We start from the raw sequence: 18,920 nt of genomic DNA, 5'->3' as shown, positions 1-18,920 counted from the left end.
GAAGAGAAGTAAGCAAACTTTAGCTTACCAAGGTTTGGTTCTTATTTTCAGAGGCTTTAAAGTGTGGCTCTGTTAAAAAAAAGTTACTTCGTAAAAATGACACCTCACTGCTGCACACGAGCACTTTCCTATGTCTACGTTCATCAGGTATACTTCTCAGAAGACTGTTAAAGCTGTTGTGGTGATCCAAATGCAGTCTGTGGTGAAACCTTCCCCTCCGCTTCCTCCTCCTCCATCATTACCAGCAAGGAACAGGTTGCTATGGTTAACTTCAAAACAAAACCTGTTTTTGCTTTCTTTTTCATCAGAAAAAAAAAAAAAAATGGCGGGGGGCAGGTATTTAGCTAAGTATTTTCTGAATTTTTGTTTTCAATGATTAGGTATCTTATGTGAACATGCCTAAGTCCGTTCCATTCTCATAGGTCAAGCATAAATGCAAATAACTGCTGACTTTGGATGACTTTCTAGAAACTGGCAAAAAGTCACTTCATCACGATGGCAGTAATTATTATTATATTACATCATAACACATCTCTCATGGCATAGGTCTCTGCATATTCATAAGAAGACGTTAAAAGCTGCCATTCACGAGCATCCACAATCAATTTTAATACTGAAACGGGGTGGAGGTCCACGTTAAGCTGGAAGACAACGGACTCATGCAATCATCCTCATGGTGCGGAGGGGTGCATCTTTTGTATAATAATCTGGCAACTTTTAAGGTCAAAATTGCATAGATCACACCCATTTATCCTGAAACTCTTTAAAAGTGTCATTTTGACAAAGTGACTTTTTTTTTTTTTTTTTTTTTAAAGACAGCACGCCTTTGTTATGTGGATGAGGCTGTAACCGGACCAGGAAAACATCAGTCATGCCAAGGTGTGAATGTGTATGGTATGATCATCTGGACCTCAGAAACCATGAAATGCTACTTCAAGGCAATTGTGGATTTTGGAAACAGTTAATTTAGTACAGTAACTATAGATTCAGACATGGAGCATTTTTAACTACAAAAAATTATTTCTCAAAAATAGCTTATCAGAACTAGCAAAACTGTAACTCTTCTATCTCAGCTGAGTCTTGAATGCCAAAAACGGGAAATCGGGACAGTTGTTTGCCCTACTTTGGTTCAGTCGTGGAAGTGCATCAGGGCAGGCCACACACTGTGGGCATGTACACTCCTGAGCTGGGATGGTATGTGGCATGTGCATTGCTGAATTCTTAACATATTTTAATTACCAGCAGAAAAAGTCTGAGACTCTTTTAAGTGAATTTGTATGTGTTGCCTTTGAAGTAATGAGCAGTTAAGAAGAATGAGCTCTGACTGCTTTGCCCTTTACTGCTGTCTCCCTGACAGTTCATGCTCTCTCAGCTGGAGAAGTTTGGCGGCCAGTGGCGAGGGGTTCCAGGTCATGCCACATAACTGATGACATACGACTCTCTCCTGATGTGCACAACTGGGAAGTGGGTGGAGGCGAGTGGGATGGAAGGTCAGTTATTATGAAAAGACACTGCTCAATACACAAAGGTCCAATTAAGATGGTCCGGATATAGAAAAGTGGCATGATGCATTTTCTCTGCATGCATTTTCTCACATGGCTCCTGGGATAAGTGTTTTGAAATGAAAACAGTCCTGTAGGCATCTTGCTATTTCCTGGTTAAATCTCATCTCAGGTTATTTGGGCGAAAGTGTGCCAGTTATATTTTACTCCTAAGGTTTTTGTGCCCTGCTTGGCAAGACACTCATGGCTGGGGAGAAAAAGCATGGACCTGTGATGTGTATTTATTTGTAGCTTTCTTTTAGACTAAATGTGAAAACTGACTGATAGTTTCAGGGGAAAAAAAAAACATCTACAATGGTTTTTAATTTTTATTAATTTTTATTATTACTTTTTTAATGAGCAGTTCTATTTCCCAAAGAGACTTCTACTCAGGATTCTCAAATAATCACACAAAAGTCTATGTGGCTGCTCTCGGTGAGGTGGCCCAGACCTGTACCCTCACTGCCACCCTGCCACCACTTCACTGCTTAGAGCACCCCCAGATGGCCTCAGGACACAACAGGAACAGCATTTTCCAGCTGATAGGCATTCCAGGGTATTTGCATCGCAAAGTGAAAATATATGGTACCAAAATATAGAACTGGATTTTACGATGATTCAGGATATCAGAAACTTAAACAGAATTTATAATAAATGTGTCATGTGTAGAAATATTTTGGTCTATGCAAATGTTTATAGGGTAACTCTTCTCTCAGAACCCAAACTGCATTTTAAAATGTCACCACCCAAACTGACCAATGAGAATACCAGCCTTACACGAATTAACAAGAAAATGGTAATAATTACCACGTGCGACTACTTGACAAGGTTCTCGAATATATTTTCATCCGCATTCAGTTCCAATATAAAATTTGACAACATGAGAACAGACTATCTTCTCTTTCCCTTAATGAGGACAATTTCAACCTCCCCAGAAAGCCACGATTAAAATGGGTCTGATTTCAGCATCTGTAGGGTTTGCTGGATGATTAAGGCCAGCTCTCCAATTGGTATGATCTGAAATCAAGTTGCCCTCAGGAACTGGGTGAGTTTCCTTATGAAACACTAGGTGGCAGTAAAAGATTAGCACATGAGTCATAAATATCAGCCTTATATGTAAAATTTTAACTTTTTTTTTAAAGATTCTTTAAGTAATGCCTACACCCAACATGGGGCTCAAACTCACAACCCTGAGATCAAGAGTTGCATGCTCCACGTATTGGGCCAGGCAGGCACCTGTAAAATTTTACCTTTTAAATGGAGAAGCTCAAGGGCTTTCCCATCTGAAAATTAAAATCCTTTTATCCAAGCCACGTTAGAGATGTGAAAATAATGAACATACAAAACAGACACAGGCTGTTTAGTCTGCACCACTTCTGCTGGAAGCAGCACTAAGGCTGCATTGTGGGCAGCAGGCCCAGCTGCCTTACCTGACATACTGGAATGCCCTTGTCTGCGACCCGGACCCATACACCTAGGAGGAAAGCAACAGTTAGGCCTCCTGAGAAAACCACACTATCATGGGAAAACAGGGTTCCTTAAGCCTCCAGCGGCACAGTCTGACCCTAGATCTAGCACGGAAGAGGCAGTGAGACCACAACTCACTCTGTACTTCAAGTTATGTCCCAACGGTGAGAAAGTGCATGCATGCATGTATCAAGTCTGTCCTCTAAAGTCAGTAGTGGGAGGAGTCAGCTATTACTGTCTTGTGACGAGTCAGGGATTATGTGAGGCTCCCAGGTCTCTGAGTCCAGCAGGGTGATTGATGGACACATGCACAGGCAGGAGAGGTAGGTAGTGCCTGAGGCCTGCACCCTGGAACATTGTGCACATGCACAGGCAAGAGCGGTAGGTAGTGCCTGGGGGCCGCACATTGGAACAGCTGGGCGTTCAGTCAGACTAGTCCCAGAATCTCTGGGAAGGAGGAGGTGAGCCTCCTGATACTTTTACAGCCAGCTCCCCGGGTGATTACTAACATGCAGCCAAGTTTGGGAACAAACCAGGAAACTCCAGATAGGAGACAGAGGCAGAGGAAGGGAGGAAGGGGGAGGCCCTCGCACTCTTCTGTGCTCCCCATATGTTGCCGCGTCGCCAGGCCCCCACTCAGTTCCTCCCCTCCACCAGCTACAGACCCTCTTGTCCAAATGCTCCCTCTCCTTTTGATACTTCTCTGGCTCGTTCCTCCAGCCACAATGAACAGCTCTGCCCTTCACGCTCAGCCTTCCTCTCCTATCCCTCTAACCTCTGCCACTCAGCCCACTTTCCCAAGCTATGAACTCCCCAGACACGGCACGGCACCAGCTCCCCTGCGCCCCACCTCAGCTGCAGGCCACCAGGGCTCCACAAACATGTACGAACAATAACCTCGTAGGTCCTGCAGTTTAGACACTTAGTGAGAATGGAGAGACACAGGCTCTTTGAGGCAGTCCCTTACCCTACGGTCACAGAGAAGGAACCACGGGCTTCTGTCTGCTTGCTGGTGGGGAAAGAAAGAGGGTAGCTAGGAGGAGGGACTGACTCCTAGAAAAGCCTGATCTCCGCACCTAAAGGGAATCACACTGGTGTCTCCTGCCCTGATGCCAAAAAGGAGCGGAGGCCAACAGCCAACAGCCCACAGCCCACACTAGCTCCACACCAGCCTCATTGGCCTATGCTTTTTTCCCAGAGGGCTTCCCTGGGCTCAGGCCACCAGATCTGAGAAGCAGATGGGGAGGACAATGGAAGGGAAGAAAAGCAAGCCTCACAGGCACCCAGTGCCTTTTCCTTTTTTGAAAAGCAGGTTTAGAAGGCTGCTTTCGTTATCTTAATAAGTATTTGCATATACCAATATCAAAAGGGCACCAGATTTACCTACTTAGGCAGAAGCCCTTCCAGTGAGGAAAGGTTAGAGAACCGATTTACAGAGGTTTCTGTCCAAAGGACACAAGTACAACAGCCAAACTCAGTAAAGGAATGTTGAAGAAAGATGAATGGGCCTCTTAGAAGCAGGCATCTTGGCATCTCTGCCTGAACCCAATTCCCTGGTCTTGCGGACCCATCTGGTACATTTGGGCAATCAGAAAGGAAGCCATGGGCCCAGTAAATAGGAAGTAGGATGGCGAAGTCCATCTACGACTGCATCGCCGGCCTGTCATCCTGGAAATCCACCTGCACCTGAGGAGTCCCACAGGTGGGACACATCTGCATTATTTTTTATGCAACCTCATTACAGATGAGGTCGTGGAAGCCCTGAGCACTGCAGCAACGGGGATCCAGGACAGGAAAATCTACCCTGACTCTAGAAGTCTTTGTTTTACCCCAGTGCATCAATAAGTTCAGAATTGCCTGTAACTCCAGCTGTCAACTATGGGCCACAGTAAGCTGGCACTGAACCATTCTCCCACATTATAAAGTGAGTATGAGAGTGGGGCAACACCCATCAATCAGAGTCACAGCACCCAGAACACAGAGGTTTGTGTGTTGAGCTGTATGTACAGTTTGTTTGTTTGTTTCAGTTGCCTGCATGTACCTACCGTTCCTGGGTTGGCCTAGTCAATGCTGATGGTCCAGACACCACTGCCTACGTTCTTTGCACCCTCCCACCCACCCCGGTCAGGTCACTGCAACAGTGGGTCAGCCGGTCTGCTGTCTGCCGTGTGCCGGCAACATTCACAGGAAGCCCACAGCATGTGCAGAGCAGCAAGGGCCTTCACCAAGTCTGGCTCAAGGCCTGGTCTTCACTCCCATCAGCCCTCCAAGCTGTGACGTACCAGAGCCGACCCCACAGAAAAACATGCAGGGGCAGTCTTTTGTCCTACCCGATGTGACTCAGCACTGCTGGCTGGCTGAGCCACAGCCAGGGGTTGGTGAGATGGGCCTCCAGGGTTCTGGAGAATCACACCAAACACCTTCTCAACAAAAGGAACAAGAGAATCATGATGGCAATGTTCTGTGGTTTGAAAGTCACAAAACGACTTAACCCAAAGGTTTAGAGCCTTGCACTGCGAAGTCCATAAAAGCTCCTGAAGGTTGAAATAAATGGCATCTGCTGAAGTGTTTCACTGCCGCCTCAATCAGAGTGCCCTCCTGGAGGGGGTGCTGTTGCCCAGAATGCCAGGTTATCTTTAGGCACCCCTGCTACCTGACTCATCCCCATAAGGCTGGAGGGGCCTAGAGCTGAGCTGCAGGCACCAGTCAAAGGGCATTCAGCTTGCTCCCTGAAAGGTTCAGTGACTAAAGCCTGCTCGGCACCACCCCCACGGCAGTCCCACCTGGTGCCCATGTGGGTGGCACCTGGGCCTCTGAGGAAAAGTCCTCCTCACAGGGCGGGGGTGGGGGGGGGGCTGCACCAGGCTGTGGCAGGAACATGTGGTTCTCGGGGAACCCCATGCACGACTGTCCTGGGTCCTGTCGATGATAGAGAGGAGATGTGCTCCAGTGCGTGCACACAGTTAAAATGCAACATAAGCAGTGCCCCTGGACCCTTCTCCCTGGTATCCTGGTAAAGTCCTGTTGGGTTTGAGTTTCTGTAGTGTGTCCTACTGTTCATTTCTATTCTGGTTTAAATCAGCCTCCCTATATATACTACATACATCTTCAGTCTTTACCATAATTGTTAACTCCTGTGTGTACTATTCATTCTACGCATGTGCAACGATGAATAAGTAAAGTAAAAAACACTATGTGTGAGAGAGAAGATGCAATTCCACCTCCCCCTGCAAATATGCCCACCCTGGCCTCAGGAGCACCTGCAACCCCCACACCCCCACTCCCTGCCAGATGATAAGGCACACCAGGTCAGAGACTGTATCTCACTTACAGGCCTGGCCAAAAGTAGATAAGCAACAAATGCCAAAACATGATTAACACAGGGCCTGGTGCTGATGGTGAACACCCTGCAAGGCTCCCATGGCTGCCTTGTTTTCCTCTAAGAGAAGACAGCCAGGTTTGTAGCAGCTCTGGTGGCATTTCCCAGAATGAGAGAGGTGCGAGGACACTCAGGTCTGGGGGACCAGGGCTGTGTGCAGGTCAAAGCAGCACAGTGATTCAGCAATCACCAACAGGGAGAGGCAAATGGGTGTGCAGACAGACAGGCAGCCAAGAGCACAAGGAGTACTATCAGGAAGCACTACAGCGGGGGGCACACAGCCCACCACAAGGAAGCCCTGCAGGGGAGGGGGGGGGAGCACATAGACCACCACAGGGGAGCCCTGCAGGGGAGAACAACAAAGGGGGGGGGGCAAGGGGAGCACCACAGTGGGGTACGAGGGACAGCACAGGGAGCCCTGCAGGGGAGCACAAAGAACATAGAGGGCATGAGGAGCACTGTGGGGCTGCATGGGGAGCACTCCCCATTTCCAATCCACTGCTGTGTCTCATGTGCCTCCATGAACAAAGGTCCAAAGTTAAAACCTCACTTCCCAATATCACACTGTAGATACAAAGGATAAATAAAATGCAGACTTTGGTCTTAGAAGCATGGTTTCTCCAAAATTTCCCCTTAGAAAAAAACAGCATGGCTTTTTAAAAAGATACATACCGGGGCCCAAACCCTAATTTTGCCACATCTGGAAAAATTCATCTCAATCAAGCTGTTCCCCGTCATCTGCAAACTGGAATCAATCACAGTAAGGGGACAAAACAGAATCAAACCCTAATACGAATATGCACATGCTCACAAGTGCAGATGTGCGAGGGCTTTGACTGACCTTCAGAGCAGACAATATGCTTACTCTACCTGAACCTTACCATCTATTTTCTAAACTTTCTAAATTGAAACACAGTATCTTCTGAGCTTCCATATGCAGACGCTAGAATTAGAAACAGCTTCTGCGTGACTTGTAAAACTCAGCGAAGTCCTCCCCCAGTTACCCTGACAGACCTCTGACTCCAGATATGGGACAGGCCCAAAGAAGGAAATTTGCCCCAAGGTGAGATAACAAAGGGCTGTGGGGTGAAAGCAGCTGGAAGGCAAGTGGTAAGGCAGCTCAGAAAAGGGAAGGCCAGACACCGAGCGGTCACAAAAAGAGGTCCTCAGTATTGGAAAGAACTTGTTGGAAATGGAGTAGGAAAGGAAAGGATGGATGGGCCTCCTTACTCTGCTCGCTTGATAAATAAAATGTTCTCGAAGATGGGATGGAAGGAGAGCCATGAACCCCTCCAGAACCTCTCCACAGAGCCCTCTGACAAACACAAGAGATGTCGTCTCAATGGACAGCAAAGGATGAAGGGAAACAGAATCCTGCAGGATGAGGGGACCACACACTTCTGAAAGGCCTCCCTGAAGACTCCTGCCACTGGAAGTGCCTAGAAAATGACAAACTGCTGCATGCTGGACTCACTGCCGTCGGGCATGGCACCAGCCACCCTGCTCCCCGGCCCCAGAGTCCTGGCGGCCAAGCAACAGCACGTGAGTTATCACCTCTGCCCACAACAGGTGCTTCCTCGGGAGGGCCAGGGACTTCTGTCCCACCTGACACTTGGGCCAGAGCCGCTGCCTGGGAGGCAATCGTTCAAACTGTTTCTCAGAAGGCTTTTACCAGTTTGCTCTGCAAACAAAGCAGCATCTCAGGGGTGAGGAGAGTTAGGGCAGGGGCTAAAAAAGCTCCAGGAGTGTCCCTGAGGGCAGCTGGACTAAGGGGTCCCCATGCAGGTGCTCTTGGAATGCAAACAGCAGGCAGAAAGGGAGCGCGGATGTGAGGCAGTTTTGCCTGGCAGTAACACTACGATCACTACTTCCAGAACAAGGTACAGGGCACTTGAGCTCAGCCCAAAAGCAAACAGCCTCTGTAACCCCAATCCTTAGCTTGACCAGCATTTATCATGGGCTGCCTAGGCACCGGGCATCCTTCTGGCAGCTGGGGACACAGCCATGAATGGAACCGGCTCCTGATTTCAAAGAGCTTACACTCGAGGTGGAATTGGGGCCTGGAAAAATAATACTTCAGTCTGTTCAGTGAAAACAACAGGTACGGACAGGTAGAGGGGTGGCTGGGTGTCATCTCACGTAAAATGGTCCAGCGCTCCCCCAGTGAGAGGATGGCTGAAAAAGAAGATGCCCGGAAGGAATGTGCTCCTGGGACAGGTGGGAGCAAGGGACTGAGCTTGCAGAACAGCAGGGGCAAAGCTGGGGTACACGGCGAGGCCTGTGCATCACACTCTCAGATGAAAGCCCCTGAGCTGCTACTTTTCTTGAAAGGCTCTCCCGACAGGGAGAATGAGCGCTAGGAGGCCAGGGCAATAAACAGGGAGTGCAGGGCAGTGAGGACCAGGAACAATGGGAGGAGAGGTGGATGGGGCCCGATTCTGGATCTTCTTAGGGCAAGACCACCAGGCTGTAGCAGCAGAGCACTATGTGTCGACAGGGCTAGAAGAGCAGAGACGTGCGGCAGCCAGGAGGAGGAGGAATGAGAAGAGCAGGACAGAGGAGAGAGAGAGAGCACTAAGGATTCAGCAAAACCAAAGAGAAAACCAACTGAACTAATTCAGCAAACCCCTCTAGAGCAATTGAGGGCCACTCTTCCTCGAGGAGGTGACAGGGGGCAGTGGGGACACATGTGGAATGAGCTGCCTACCCTAACGCCCCAGGCACTGGTACTGCACCCTTGAACCACTGACCCTAGACCATTGAGCTCCAGAAGCCTCCCAGGTTGGGTGTGATCAGCAGAGGGCATGCTTCTGGACATCACTAAGGAAACCACTAAGACCACATTTCTCAGCAACCCTGCGGGGCATCGAGAATACACATGGCCCTGGTTATAGCCTGTGGGCCGGGACAACATCTGGAGAGATCTTTGCAGACAGGCCATGCAGGCAGACACACTCTGAGACTGCGCAGTGTGGACCAGGCTGCAGCCCACGCACTAGGCTATCTGTGTGCCTGGAGGTAACAACACCAGGGCTCCTTCATGCTTCTGGATTCGAGCCCCCACACTTCCCTCCTCCTTACTAAGAGCGGCAGGGGGTCCCCAAGGCAAAGGGGCAACCTTGGGAAAGTAATCCCCCGAGGCACGGCTCCTTGGTTGCTTGCCTGCAGATTGCCAGCTCCTTCTGCCACACCCTCACCCGCGACACCCCACCCCAAGGCCCGCACCTACCGTGAGTGGCTCGCCCTGCAGCGCCTGCAGGATGAAGTTGCTGACCACCCGGCCGTCATTCATGTGCATGCGTGGCCCAAAGGTGTTGAAGATCCTGGCCACCCGCACTTCAACGCCTTCCTAGAACAGGAGAAGAGGATGTGGGATGCATTTCGCTTTGTGTTTCCAGTGTCTGGCTTATAAAGCAAGTCTGAAAACATCCCAGCTTTTCGCTCCTGTGTGAAAGTGGCTTTCTGGTTGTGTCTCTATAATACATTGACTAACAAGTCTGAAGACTGCACAGAGTTATAACAAACTCCAATGTGTCCCCAGTTCCACTGCCATCAGGCCACTGGAATTGACCTTCTGGCAGAGAACCTCTGAGGTAGCAAATAGTACAAGGGGTAAAAATATTTACAGAATACTTTCTTCCCCAGTAAGTAAGTATATTCCCCAAATAGAGCCATGCTATGCCTACTCTTTTATAATCTTCTTCACATAGTATTTCACACAAGTTTATCGCTCAATAGTGATTTAAACGTCAATGAATGACAATGAATGATATGAAGGAAAACAAGCAAGTGCTTTATCCTGGAAAAGGCGGGACACACACGCATCCGTAAACAGGCACACTGCCCTACACCCCCAGTCTGTTCTGGAAGCAAACAGACTTGTTCTAGTGAAAAACCAAAGACAGCGCAGCGCCCCCTAGAGACTATTAGCTACAAGGCCTGGACAGACTAGTACCAACATTATTGAGAACAGCTATCCCTACATGGTGGGTTTACAGGTGTTCATTTTCTTGTTTTTTAAATCTTTCTGTTTGTTACAATAAGTGTGCATTACTTTTGTAACCGGGAAAGGTATATTTTCAAATACTTAATTAGGAAAGTGTGCTTACTACTTTTATTTATTTTTTAGATTTTTTATTTATCGGGATCCCTGGGTGGCGCAGCGGTTTGGCGCCTGCCTTTGGCCCAGGGCGCGATCCTGGAGACCCGGGATCGAATCCCACGTCGGGCTCCCTGCATGGAGCCTGCTTCTCCCTCTGCCTGTGTCGCTGCCCCCCCCCCCCTCTCTCTGTGTGTGTTTATCAGGAATAAATAAAATCTTTAAAAAAAAAGATTATTTATCATGAGAGACACAGAGAAAGAGAGAGAGAGAAAGAGAGGGAGGGAGAGGGAGAGAGAGAGGGAGGCAGAGACACAGGCAGAGGGAGAAGCAGGCTCCATGCAGGGAGCCCGACGTGGGACTCGATCCCGGGTCTCCAGCATCAGACCCTAGGCTGAAGGTGGTGCTAAACCGCTGAGCCACCCGGGCTGCCCACCACGTGTGATTTTTAAACCCCAAGAGCCTTCTCAAATCTATCTCATGCAACTATTAATTTCACAGGCTGCTTCTTCATGAATCAAAAGTTAAAAGTTTTGGGGGCACCTGGGTGGCTCAGCGGTTGAGCGTCTGCCTTCAGCCCAGGGTGTGATCCCAGAGTCCCGGGACTGAACTGAGTCCCACATTGGGCTCCCTGCATGGAGCCTGCTTCTCCCTCTGCCTGTGTCTCTGCCTCTCTCTCTGTGTCTCTCATGAATAAATAAATAAAATCTTTTTTAAAAAAGTTAAATGTTTTTAATCACACCCTGAATTAGCGGACTTTCACAGCGTCTGTATCCCTCACCTGTTTTGCACATTAGACTTCAGACCATCTGCGGGCAGTTGTGTGCCGTCCACCTCCACTTAACCTCGCTCAGCCATACTATACCCGGAGGGGGCAGTGCTCACCTTACAGGGGCGCACTAAGGGAAGCCAATCCCCACACAACCCTTGGCACGGGCCTGGGAGCAAAAAGCACGGGTTGCTACTGTTGTCTCTACTTGTCCAGAAGGTTTTCTAATTCTACCACCTTAGGTCTGGCACAGGTTGGGATCCAAAGGACCCTCAACTAACGGGGCTGATTTAGCACCGATTTCTCCAGCAGTGTGATGAGTGGGAGGTAAGGAGGTACAGTGTCCCAGGGGCTCATGTGGCCTCTCTGTGCCAGAGCTCCCCGGGCTGGCCATCTCTGCCCATGTCTCTGGACCAGTTACTAGACAAACACGAGCAGTTTTTATGTGCACCGAGATTTGAAGCACATGAGAAGCATGGATCCATTCAGCACACAGCTCACTTCTAGAAACCAGAGGGCTATATTTTTGCTAGTTCCTCCCAGCAATGCATTATAGTGCCCACACCAGCTACTCAGAGTTTTAGGATTAAGGTACGAGCTATAATCCTAGGTCCAGAAATAAATCAACTCTTTTCTCCACTGAACTAACCAGAGACTATTTCCAAAATGGGGAGTAGAGAAGAAAGCAGCAGAGATGTTGATCTCAATAGAAAAGAACTCAAAAAGTATCAATTTGCATTTAATTAGTAAGATGAAGAAAGAATCAGAAGTGAATGAATGTGGAGTTATTCTAGAAAAAGGCTGGAAAAACCTCATCAAATTTACAAAAGTCAAACCCACACACCCAGCAGGGGGAAGCTCACTGGGCTATGCAAGGTTGCAACAAATCAAATGCTTTCATCCTCTGGACTTCTCTGTCCTTGAGAATAACCTTCCAGAACACAGCCTAATAGAAGCTGTGTTCTGCAGACAGGAACTGGCCAGCACCTACACAGGTCTGTTTGTTTTGATTTTCCATTTCAACTGTAACCTTTGGTGCTACAGGATAATACCTCTGACCAGGTAAACTTGCTGGGATAGCCACCATGCTTTTCTGGAAACTCCAGGTCTCAAACTCAAATGAAAGAAACATAAACCCAAGGGCTCATTCAACTTAAGACCTGCTCTCCTCTCACATGCTGGCATCTTCTGGAGTTTGTGTTCTGCTTCATCACGACACAATGACCACCTCCAACTCAGTCCATCAGCCCTCATCCCCTGGGATCCTGCCAAGACCCCAAGTGGGAGGGCGGACCTCAGCAGATACTGACACAGCTGTTTATGGTGCCAGTCCAGTTGAGTGTTCACACACACATGCTGGAGGAAAGTATAATTACTCTCCATCTCAGGCCTGTGTCTGATCCACAGCCTACTTCCCTGAATGCAAACCCAGAAGGTGCCCACCAGGCCATGATGCCTCTTCAGGAAGACTCTGCTCTGAAGGACCAATGAGCAAACACATGCACAAACTCTTAACTCACATTCAACGTTCCACCTGCCAGGGACAGGGTCCTGCCGACTACTGGTGCACCTGAGCTTCCACCATGGCACAAGGCAGGGTCTCTGCACATGCGTGCATGCACACACACAACAGTGATTCAGGCAAGGAACTGCCCAGTCACTAAGAATGGCTGGTTTCAGACAGCCCAGGTGGCTCAGCAGTTTAGCGCCGCCTTCGGCCCAGGGCGTGATCCTGGAGACCCGGGACTGAGTCCCATGTCGGGCTCCCTGCATGAGCCTGCTTCTCCCTCTGCCTGTGTCTGTGTCTCTGTCTCTGCGCCCCCTCTCTCTGTGTCTTTCACGAATAAATAAATAAAATCTTAAAAAACAAAACAAAAAAAGAATGGCTGGTTTCCTAGTGCCCATAGTTTTGTCCCAGGTGGGGACCAAGAGTCATTCAATTATAATTCCAACTGTCAGGAAGTTCTTATCAAACATCAGGACGACTCCTCCAAGTTTGAGTTATAACAATATAAAACCAGTAGAAACTTTAGAGAAGGCAATGCTCAGGGCACCACGCAAGTGAGCATATATAAACATAAGCAGGGAAAGAGCACGTGGCTTGCTCTGATAACTGGGCTTTGCAAATAGTGGTCAGGCTACAATAAACATGGGTGAGCTGCCATCAGAATGTCTCCTTCCCTACCTCTACTGCCCGGGAGGGGTGAGTGGCTTGGTAGGCAGGCCTGTCTGATCAACCAGCAGTAACCCCAGAGACAGAGTGAAGGAACAAACCACTCTTCCCTCCTCAAATATCTCCAGAGGACAGAAAGGTTGCCAGGATTAAATGGGCTCTCCCCCAAAAGCTCTTTTTTTTAAATGCACTCATTCCTTGGTGAGTACTATCTCAAGCCACTGAACACAGGATCACAGTCACCGTCTTCACTGATGGCAGGCGCCAGAGGATGGAACACAGAAGCCCTGCGTAGGGAGGAGCAGCTGCTGACCAAGAGCTTTCCCTCTGCCACCCTCTCCATGCTACAGGCAGCCTGCCCTGAAGGGGGACCTAGGGCAAGGATGGGAGAAATAGCAAAGTGCTTCCTGGTACCACGGTCCTGACTCTATGAAGCCTCCATGATTTTTCCCATGCTTCTGGGAGAAGTGCTTGCACATCACAAAAGCAACAGGGTCATGAGATGCTAAACAGTGAACCCTGTAATTCCCCTGTGGCCTCTCCTAAATGCATCCTAATGGGGTCTGCCCCTACCTGGCGGGAGGATGGAGGCCATTACAGAACACAGAGCAATCCTGCTGAGCATGACTCTCCCAGGTGCTAAGAAGCTGCAATTCACTGTTGATGGTGGCAAAGGGACAAGGCCATACAAGGTCAGGGGATAGCAGTGATGTGTCTGCCTGCCAATCTCCCTCAATAGCCCTGCTTTGGCCTTAACTATCAGTCCAGAGTGTTCTCTGTGCAGCAGGTTAGGCCAATGCTCACAGTGAGGCCAGGAGGGGGCAAATACTACTCTGTTTCTAGATGTGGGAAGGGCTTGATGAGCAAGTGGCAGAGCCAGGAGCCAAGGTTATGGTGGGCAAGTCCAGGCCCCAGGTCTTCACACCGAAGGGTGAACACTACCTTCAAACATCTGATTTGTTAGCTGCTTGTTGAATATCTATTTTTAAAAATATTTTCTTTATTTATCATGAGAGACACAGAGAGAGAGGCAGAGCCACAGGCAGAGTTGGAGAAGCAGGCTCCCTGCAGGGAGCCTGATGTGGAACTCAATCTCAGGACCCCGGAATCATAACCTGAGCCAAAGGCAGATGCTCACCCACTGAGCCACCCCGGTGCCCCGAGTATCAATTTATTATTATTACTTATTTTTAAAAATATTTTATTTATTTATTCCTGAGAAACACAGACAGGAGAGAGAGAGAGAGACAGGCAGAGACAACAGGCAGAGGGAGAAGCAGGCTCCATGCAGGGAACCTGGTGTGGGACTCGATCCTGGGTCTCGAGGATCACACCCTGGGCCCATGGCGGCGCTAAACCGCTGAGCCACCTGGGCTGCCCTCAATTCTTTTTTAAACTAAAATATACATCTGAACCCTCTAATTTCTTAAAAGTTTCTGATGCCAGAGAATAAAACCCTCAAGGCTAGTGGACTTGGCCACTGGATGATTTCTGAGCTGCCTTTCTGCTCTGCCAATCTACAGATTTACAAATGGTGGCTTGTTTTGCAGACCCAGCCCCAGCTGGTGGGCCACGGACTCCAGAGAGTCGTACCTGTGCAGGGCCGTGAGCTACAATGCACACCAAGCACCAACCACAGCATGCAGACAAGTCCCCACATTTAAAGTCCCCACATTTACAAAAGCATTGCATCCAAGTGCACAAAGAAAATACACTTTAATTCGTCTCTGACAAGTTCAAAGGACAGGTTTCTCCCAGTATTTGAGCATTCCTATGAAACCCTACAGAAGCCAGGATGACGTAAAACAAAGAAGCAATTACCATGAATCTTTTAGCTTTCTCAGACCCCCCAAAATAACTTCTCTTAGGCTCTTCTGATACCCAAGGACACACCTTGCTAACATGAACAGAATAAATCAAGAGTAAGCTCACATGCTCCCACACAGGTCAGAGCCCAGGCATCCAGTGTGATGCTGAGTGGGGCTCCTGGGGAAGGGGCTCAGGGTGAGTACCACCTCTGGGATGCAAAACAAACTTTGAACACTATTTTCATTTTTCCCATGTTTTTGTAAAGGTCAAAATCCTCTTTGGGTTCCATCTCATTCCACCTCCTGGAAGGAGACTCACAGGACTTGCATCTTCTCTTTCCCCGAAGGACGTGTTTTGAAATGTGAATGTGGGACAGATTTTTCTGGGAAATCAAGTTCTATTTCCAATACATTAGGGCATTTCCATATGTGAAAATGAACTCATTATTCTGAGAATCCTTTGGAAAAGAGAAAAATCTTCCTTTAGATCTTTAGAAAAGTTCTTTAGGAACAGATCTTTAACATCTTTAGAAAAAGATTATTCATACCTCTATTTACTTTGACTATATTCTCAATCCTTATTCATTGGATTTACTCAGAGTAAGACACAGCCGCCTACCATATGCAGTCTTCACAATGAAGTGACAATATATACTTAAGAAGGGATGGGTCATGTAAAAAAATAAGAGTTTGGGCAGCACAGTTTAGTGCCACCTTCAGCCCAGGGCTTGATCCTGGAGTCCCGGGATCAAGTCCCACGTTGGGCTCCCTGCATAGGGCCTGCTTCTCCCTCTGCCTGTGTCTCTGCCCCTCTCTCTCTCTCTCTCTCTCTCTGTTTCTCTCATGAATAAATAAAATCTTTTTTAAAAAAAAGAGTTTAAGTTCTTAAAATTATGAATTAAAAATATGCCAAAGGATGATGGTTTCCCCTTCTTTCTGGTCATTCTTTTCTCATGTCTCCAGACAGCATAAATTGTATACCTAAAGTCTTGAATCTACCATGCCATCCTGAAAGTCTGAATATTTAGAACTATGAACGGACCATGTCACAACACAGCCCCTTACTGGCTAACCACACTGCTCTAAGGAGCAGCAGGCAATTCCAGAGCAAAGCTGCGTGGACTGCTGGCTCTGGTGTCCTCGCTGGGTGTGTGCTTCACCGGAGCACTGAGGCCCTTGGACTTGGAGCTGCCATCTTCTTTTGCTGAGCCAAGCTTCCTCACCTGCAATGCCCCCTGCAGGGCCATCAGCAGCCAGGCAGCCAGGTGTGGGTTCAAACTCCACTTACAGGCCAAGGAGCTAAACACAAGTTTTGCAGCCACTTTTCCATCTGTAAAATGGGCTACTCACCCCTACCTCAAAGGTGTTAGGAGAATGAAGTGTGATTAAACAAATCTGCCTTACAGGCTGAGCCCTAAGAGAGGCCAACTTACCCCAGGCACTCCTAGCCCACAAGGGCCACCCTCCGACTCCCCCAGACCAGGCCGTGCCCAGAGGGGCCACCCCCCGATGCCCCCAGACCAGGCCGTGCCCAGAGAGGCCACCCAACTTCCCCAGAGCAGGCCATGCCCAGGTGGGCCACCCCGGACTTCCCCAGACCAGGCCGCTCCCTGAGGGGCCTCTTCCGACTCTCCCAGACCAGGCCACACCCGGAGGGGCCACCTCTGACTCCCGGCAGACCAGCCCACGCCCTCAGGGGCCACTCCTGACTCTCTCAGACCAAGCCACACCCAGAGGGGCCACTCCCAACTCCCCCAGACCAGGCCACCCCGGGATGCCCCCTGACCAGGCCGGATGCCCTCTGACCAGGCCGCACCCAGAGGGGCCACCCCTGACTCCCACAGACCAGGCCACGCTCTGAAGGGCCACCCCCAACTCCCCCAGACCAGGCAGTACCCAGAGGGGCCAAAACCATATGGGCAGGAGGTGCTCTGACCCACTCTTTTCTCATCACTACTATAAAATTCTGAGTAAAAGATTTGTTTTAATGTCTTAAATGTTTACATCTTTTACAATTTTCACATGGTGGTATCTATTTCACTTTGTTCTATCCTTATTTTTTCTCTGGATAGGATTATGGGTAACATTTCTTCCTTCCTGCTCATCTGTGTTCTCATAATTTCTGTTCCTGGCCACGCTTCCCACCAGGGCAGGAACACAAACACCTCTGAACTACAGGGTGCATCCATGTTTCTTTCTTCTCAGCATGGATCCTAAGGAGGGAGAGAGAACCCAAGGGGGTCTGGTCTTGGACTTGTGGCTCTCCTTGCAAGGGAGCAGAGTATTTGTAAGACAGATAGGAGAGGGACGGTGGGAAACCCATGCTGTGCCTTCCTCACAGGCCTCTTAGAACTCTGGCAAGGCCACAGTGACCTCTGTCCCATCCCACTGCCCTTGGCCACACTGTCCTCACATCAAGAGATATAATGTCCATTTGTCTGCTGTGCAGCCACCAGAACCAGATATGATCTTATCACCCACAGGGGCAGAGGCATAGTCACTTCCTGACCTAATGGCCATCCTGAAGGAGCAGGAGCAGTGCTACGGGAAGGTGGTTGCATCACACAGCTCACAGGTCCCAACTTGCAATGAGAGGCAGGTGCTATTTCAGGCAGCAGTGACCATAACACTCACCCAGGCAGACAAGAGTCCTTGGGCAAAAGTGTGCTAAATAATGTGATGAGCCTGGATGAATCTACTGACTACTGGGTGCTATTAGCCAAGACCCCAAGCTTCTCAAAAACACAGAGCTTTTCTTCCACAAGGTCTTCTCAAACCTAGTACCAAGAGAGAAAGTAATCCATACACTGTTCCCACACGTAGAACTTGGCTCTACCAAGTAGAGCCCTCAGTGTCCCAGGGAGAAGCACATTATTCACTTGACCACCAATGTGACTTTTCCATCCATGCAATAGTCATCTGTTAGGGGCTCCTGTGGGTGAAGCACATGCCGGACATTCCATAGTAGAGGTATCACTCAAATGAGTGACTGTCCTTCACAATGATGGCCCCTGCTATGCAGAGGTACCTTCTCATCAGGGCTCTTAGGGACACAGGTACAGACCAACTGTATACACAAAGGGCTTCTAATGGGAAGATGACTTTACAGTTTTCAGAGCAATGCTACCTATGCCACTAACCCCCCAAGACCTATGTGGGCAGAAATGTAAATGCTGACAGATCCAGATTTATCTAGATGTTATATTCCTGAGCTCATGAGCCTGATGACATGTACAGATGCAGCGCTAATCTGTGTTTGAAATGAATACCCTGGCTAGTGTCTGGATGTGTATCACAGTTCCTGGCATATAGTCAGTGCTCAATAAATGCTGGCTATATTATTACTACAATTATCATGAGGTCACATCTTGAGAAAATAGGTATCTCCTATAGACTCACCAGACTCATTTACTACATAACACAAGAATGAAAATACAAGAAAACAGTCCAGAAACTCAATAGTCTTTATACTTATTATGCAGTAAAATGTAACATGTACCCGTTAAGCACTCACGTTCGTTTTCTCAAGTACCAACATACCCATCCAGAGGTTGTTCTTTGTATCTGGGAGACCATCTTAAATTGTGGGGTGAAGGCACTCTGGATTCAAGAACAACAAAGATGTCTTTTCTAGAATTGATTTATGTTTCTTAAGATAAACGGATAATGTAAGCCAATTGCCCA

General features: G+C 48.6%; 1 protein-coding gene across 3 annotated transcripts in view; it reads right to left on the bottom strand.

Annotated features, from left to right (window-relative positions):
- UXS1 (UDP-glucuronate decarboxylase 1) overlaps positions 1-18,920 on the bottom strand; it is a 93,625-nt gene that overhangs the window by 8,121 nt on the left and 66,584 nt on the right. For all 3 annotated transcript variants that reach the window (XM_038550877.1, XM_038550878.1, XM_038550879.1), the window contains 2 exons: positions 9,617-9,736; positions 2,972-3,015 (listed from right to left, as the gene is read on the bottom strand). In XM_038550877.1, the coding sequence (XP_038406805.1) occupies positions 2,972-3,015; positions 9,617-9,736 (164 nt within the window). The remainder of the gene's footprint in view (positions 1-2,971; positions 3,016-9,616; positions 9,737-18,920) is intronic.

The sequence above is a fragment of the Canis lupus genome, chromosome 10 (assembly GCF_011100685.1).
Source record: "Canis lupus familiaris isolate Mischka breed German Shepherd chromosome 10, alternate assembly UU_Cfam_GSD_1.0, whole genome shotgun sequence".
Classification (NCBI taxonomy): Eukaryota; Metazoa; Chordata; class Mammalia; order Carnivora; family Canidae; genus Canis; species Canis lupus.
Note: the sequence above shows the minus strand (reverse complement) of the source record. Positions and strands in the feature narration are given on the sequence as shown.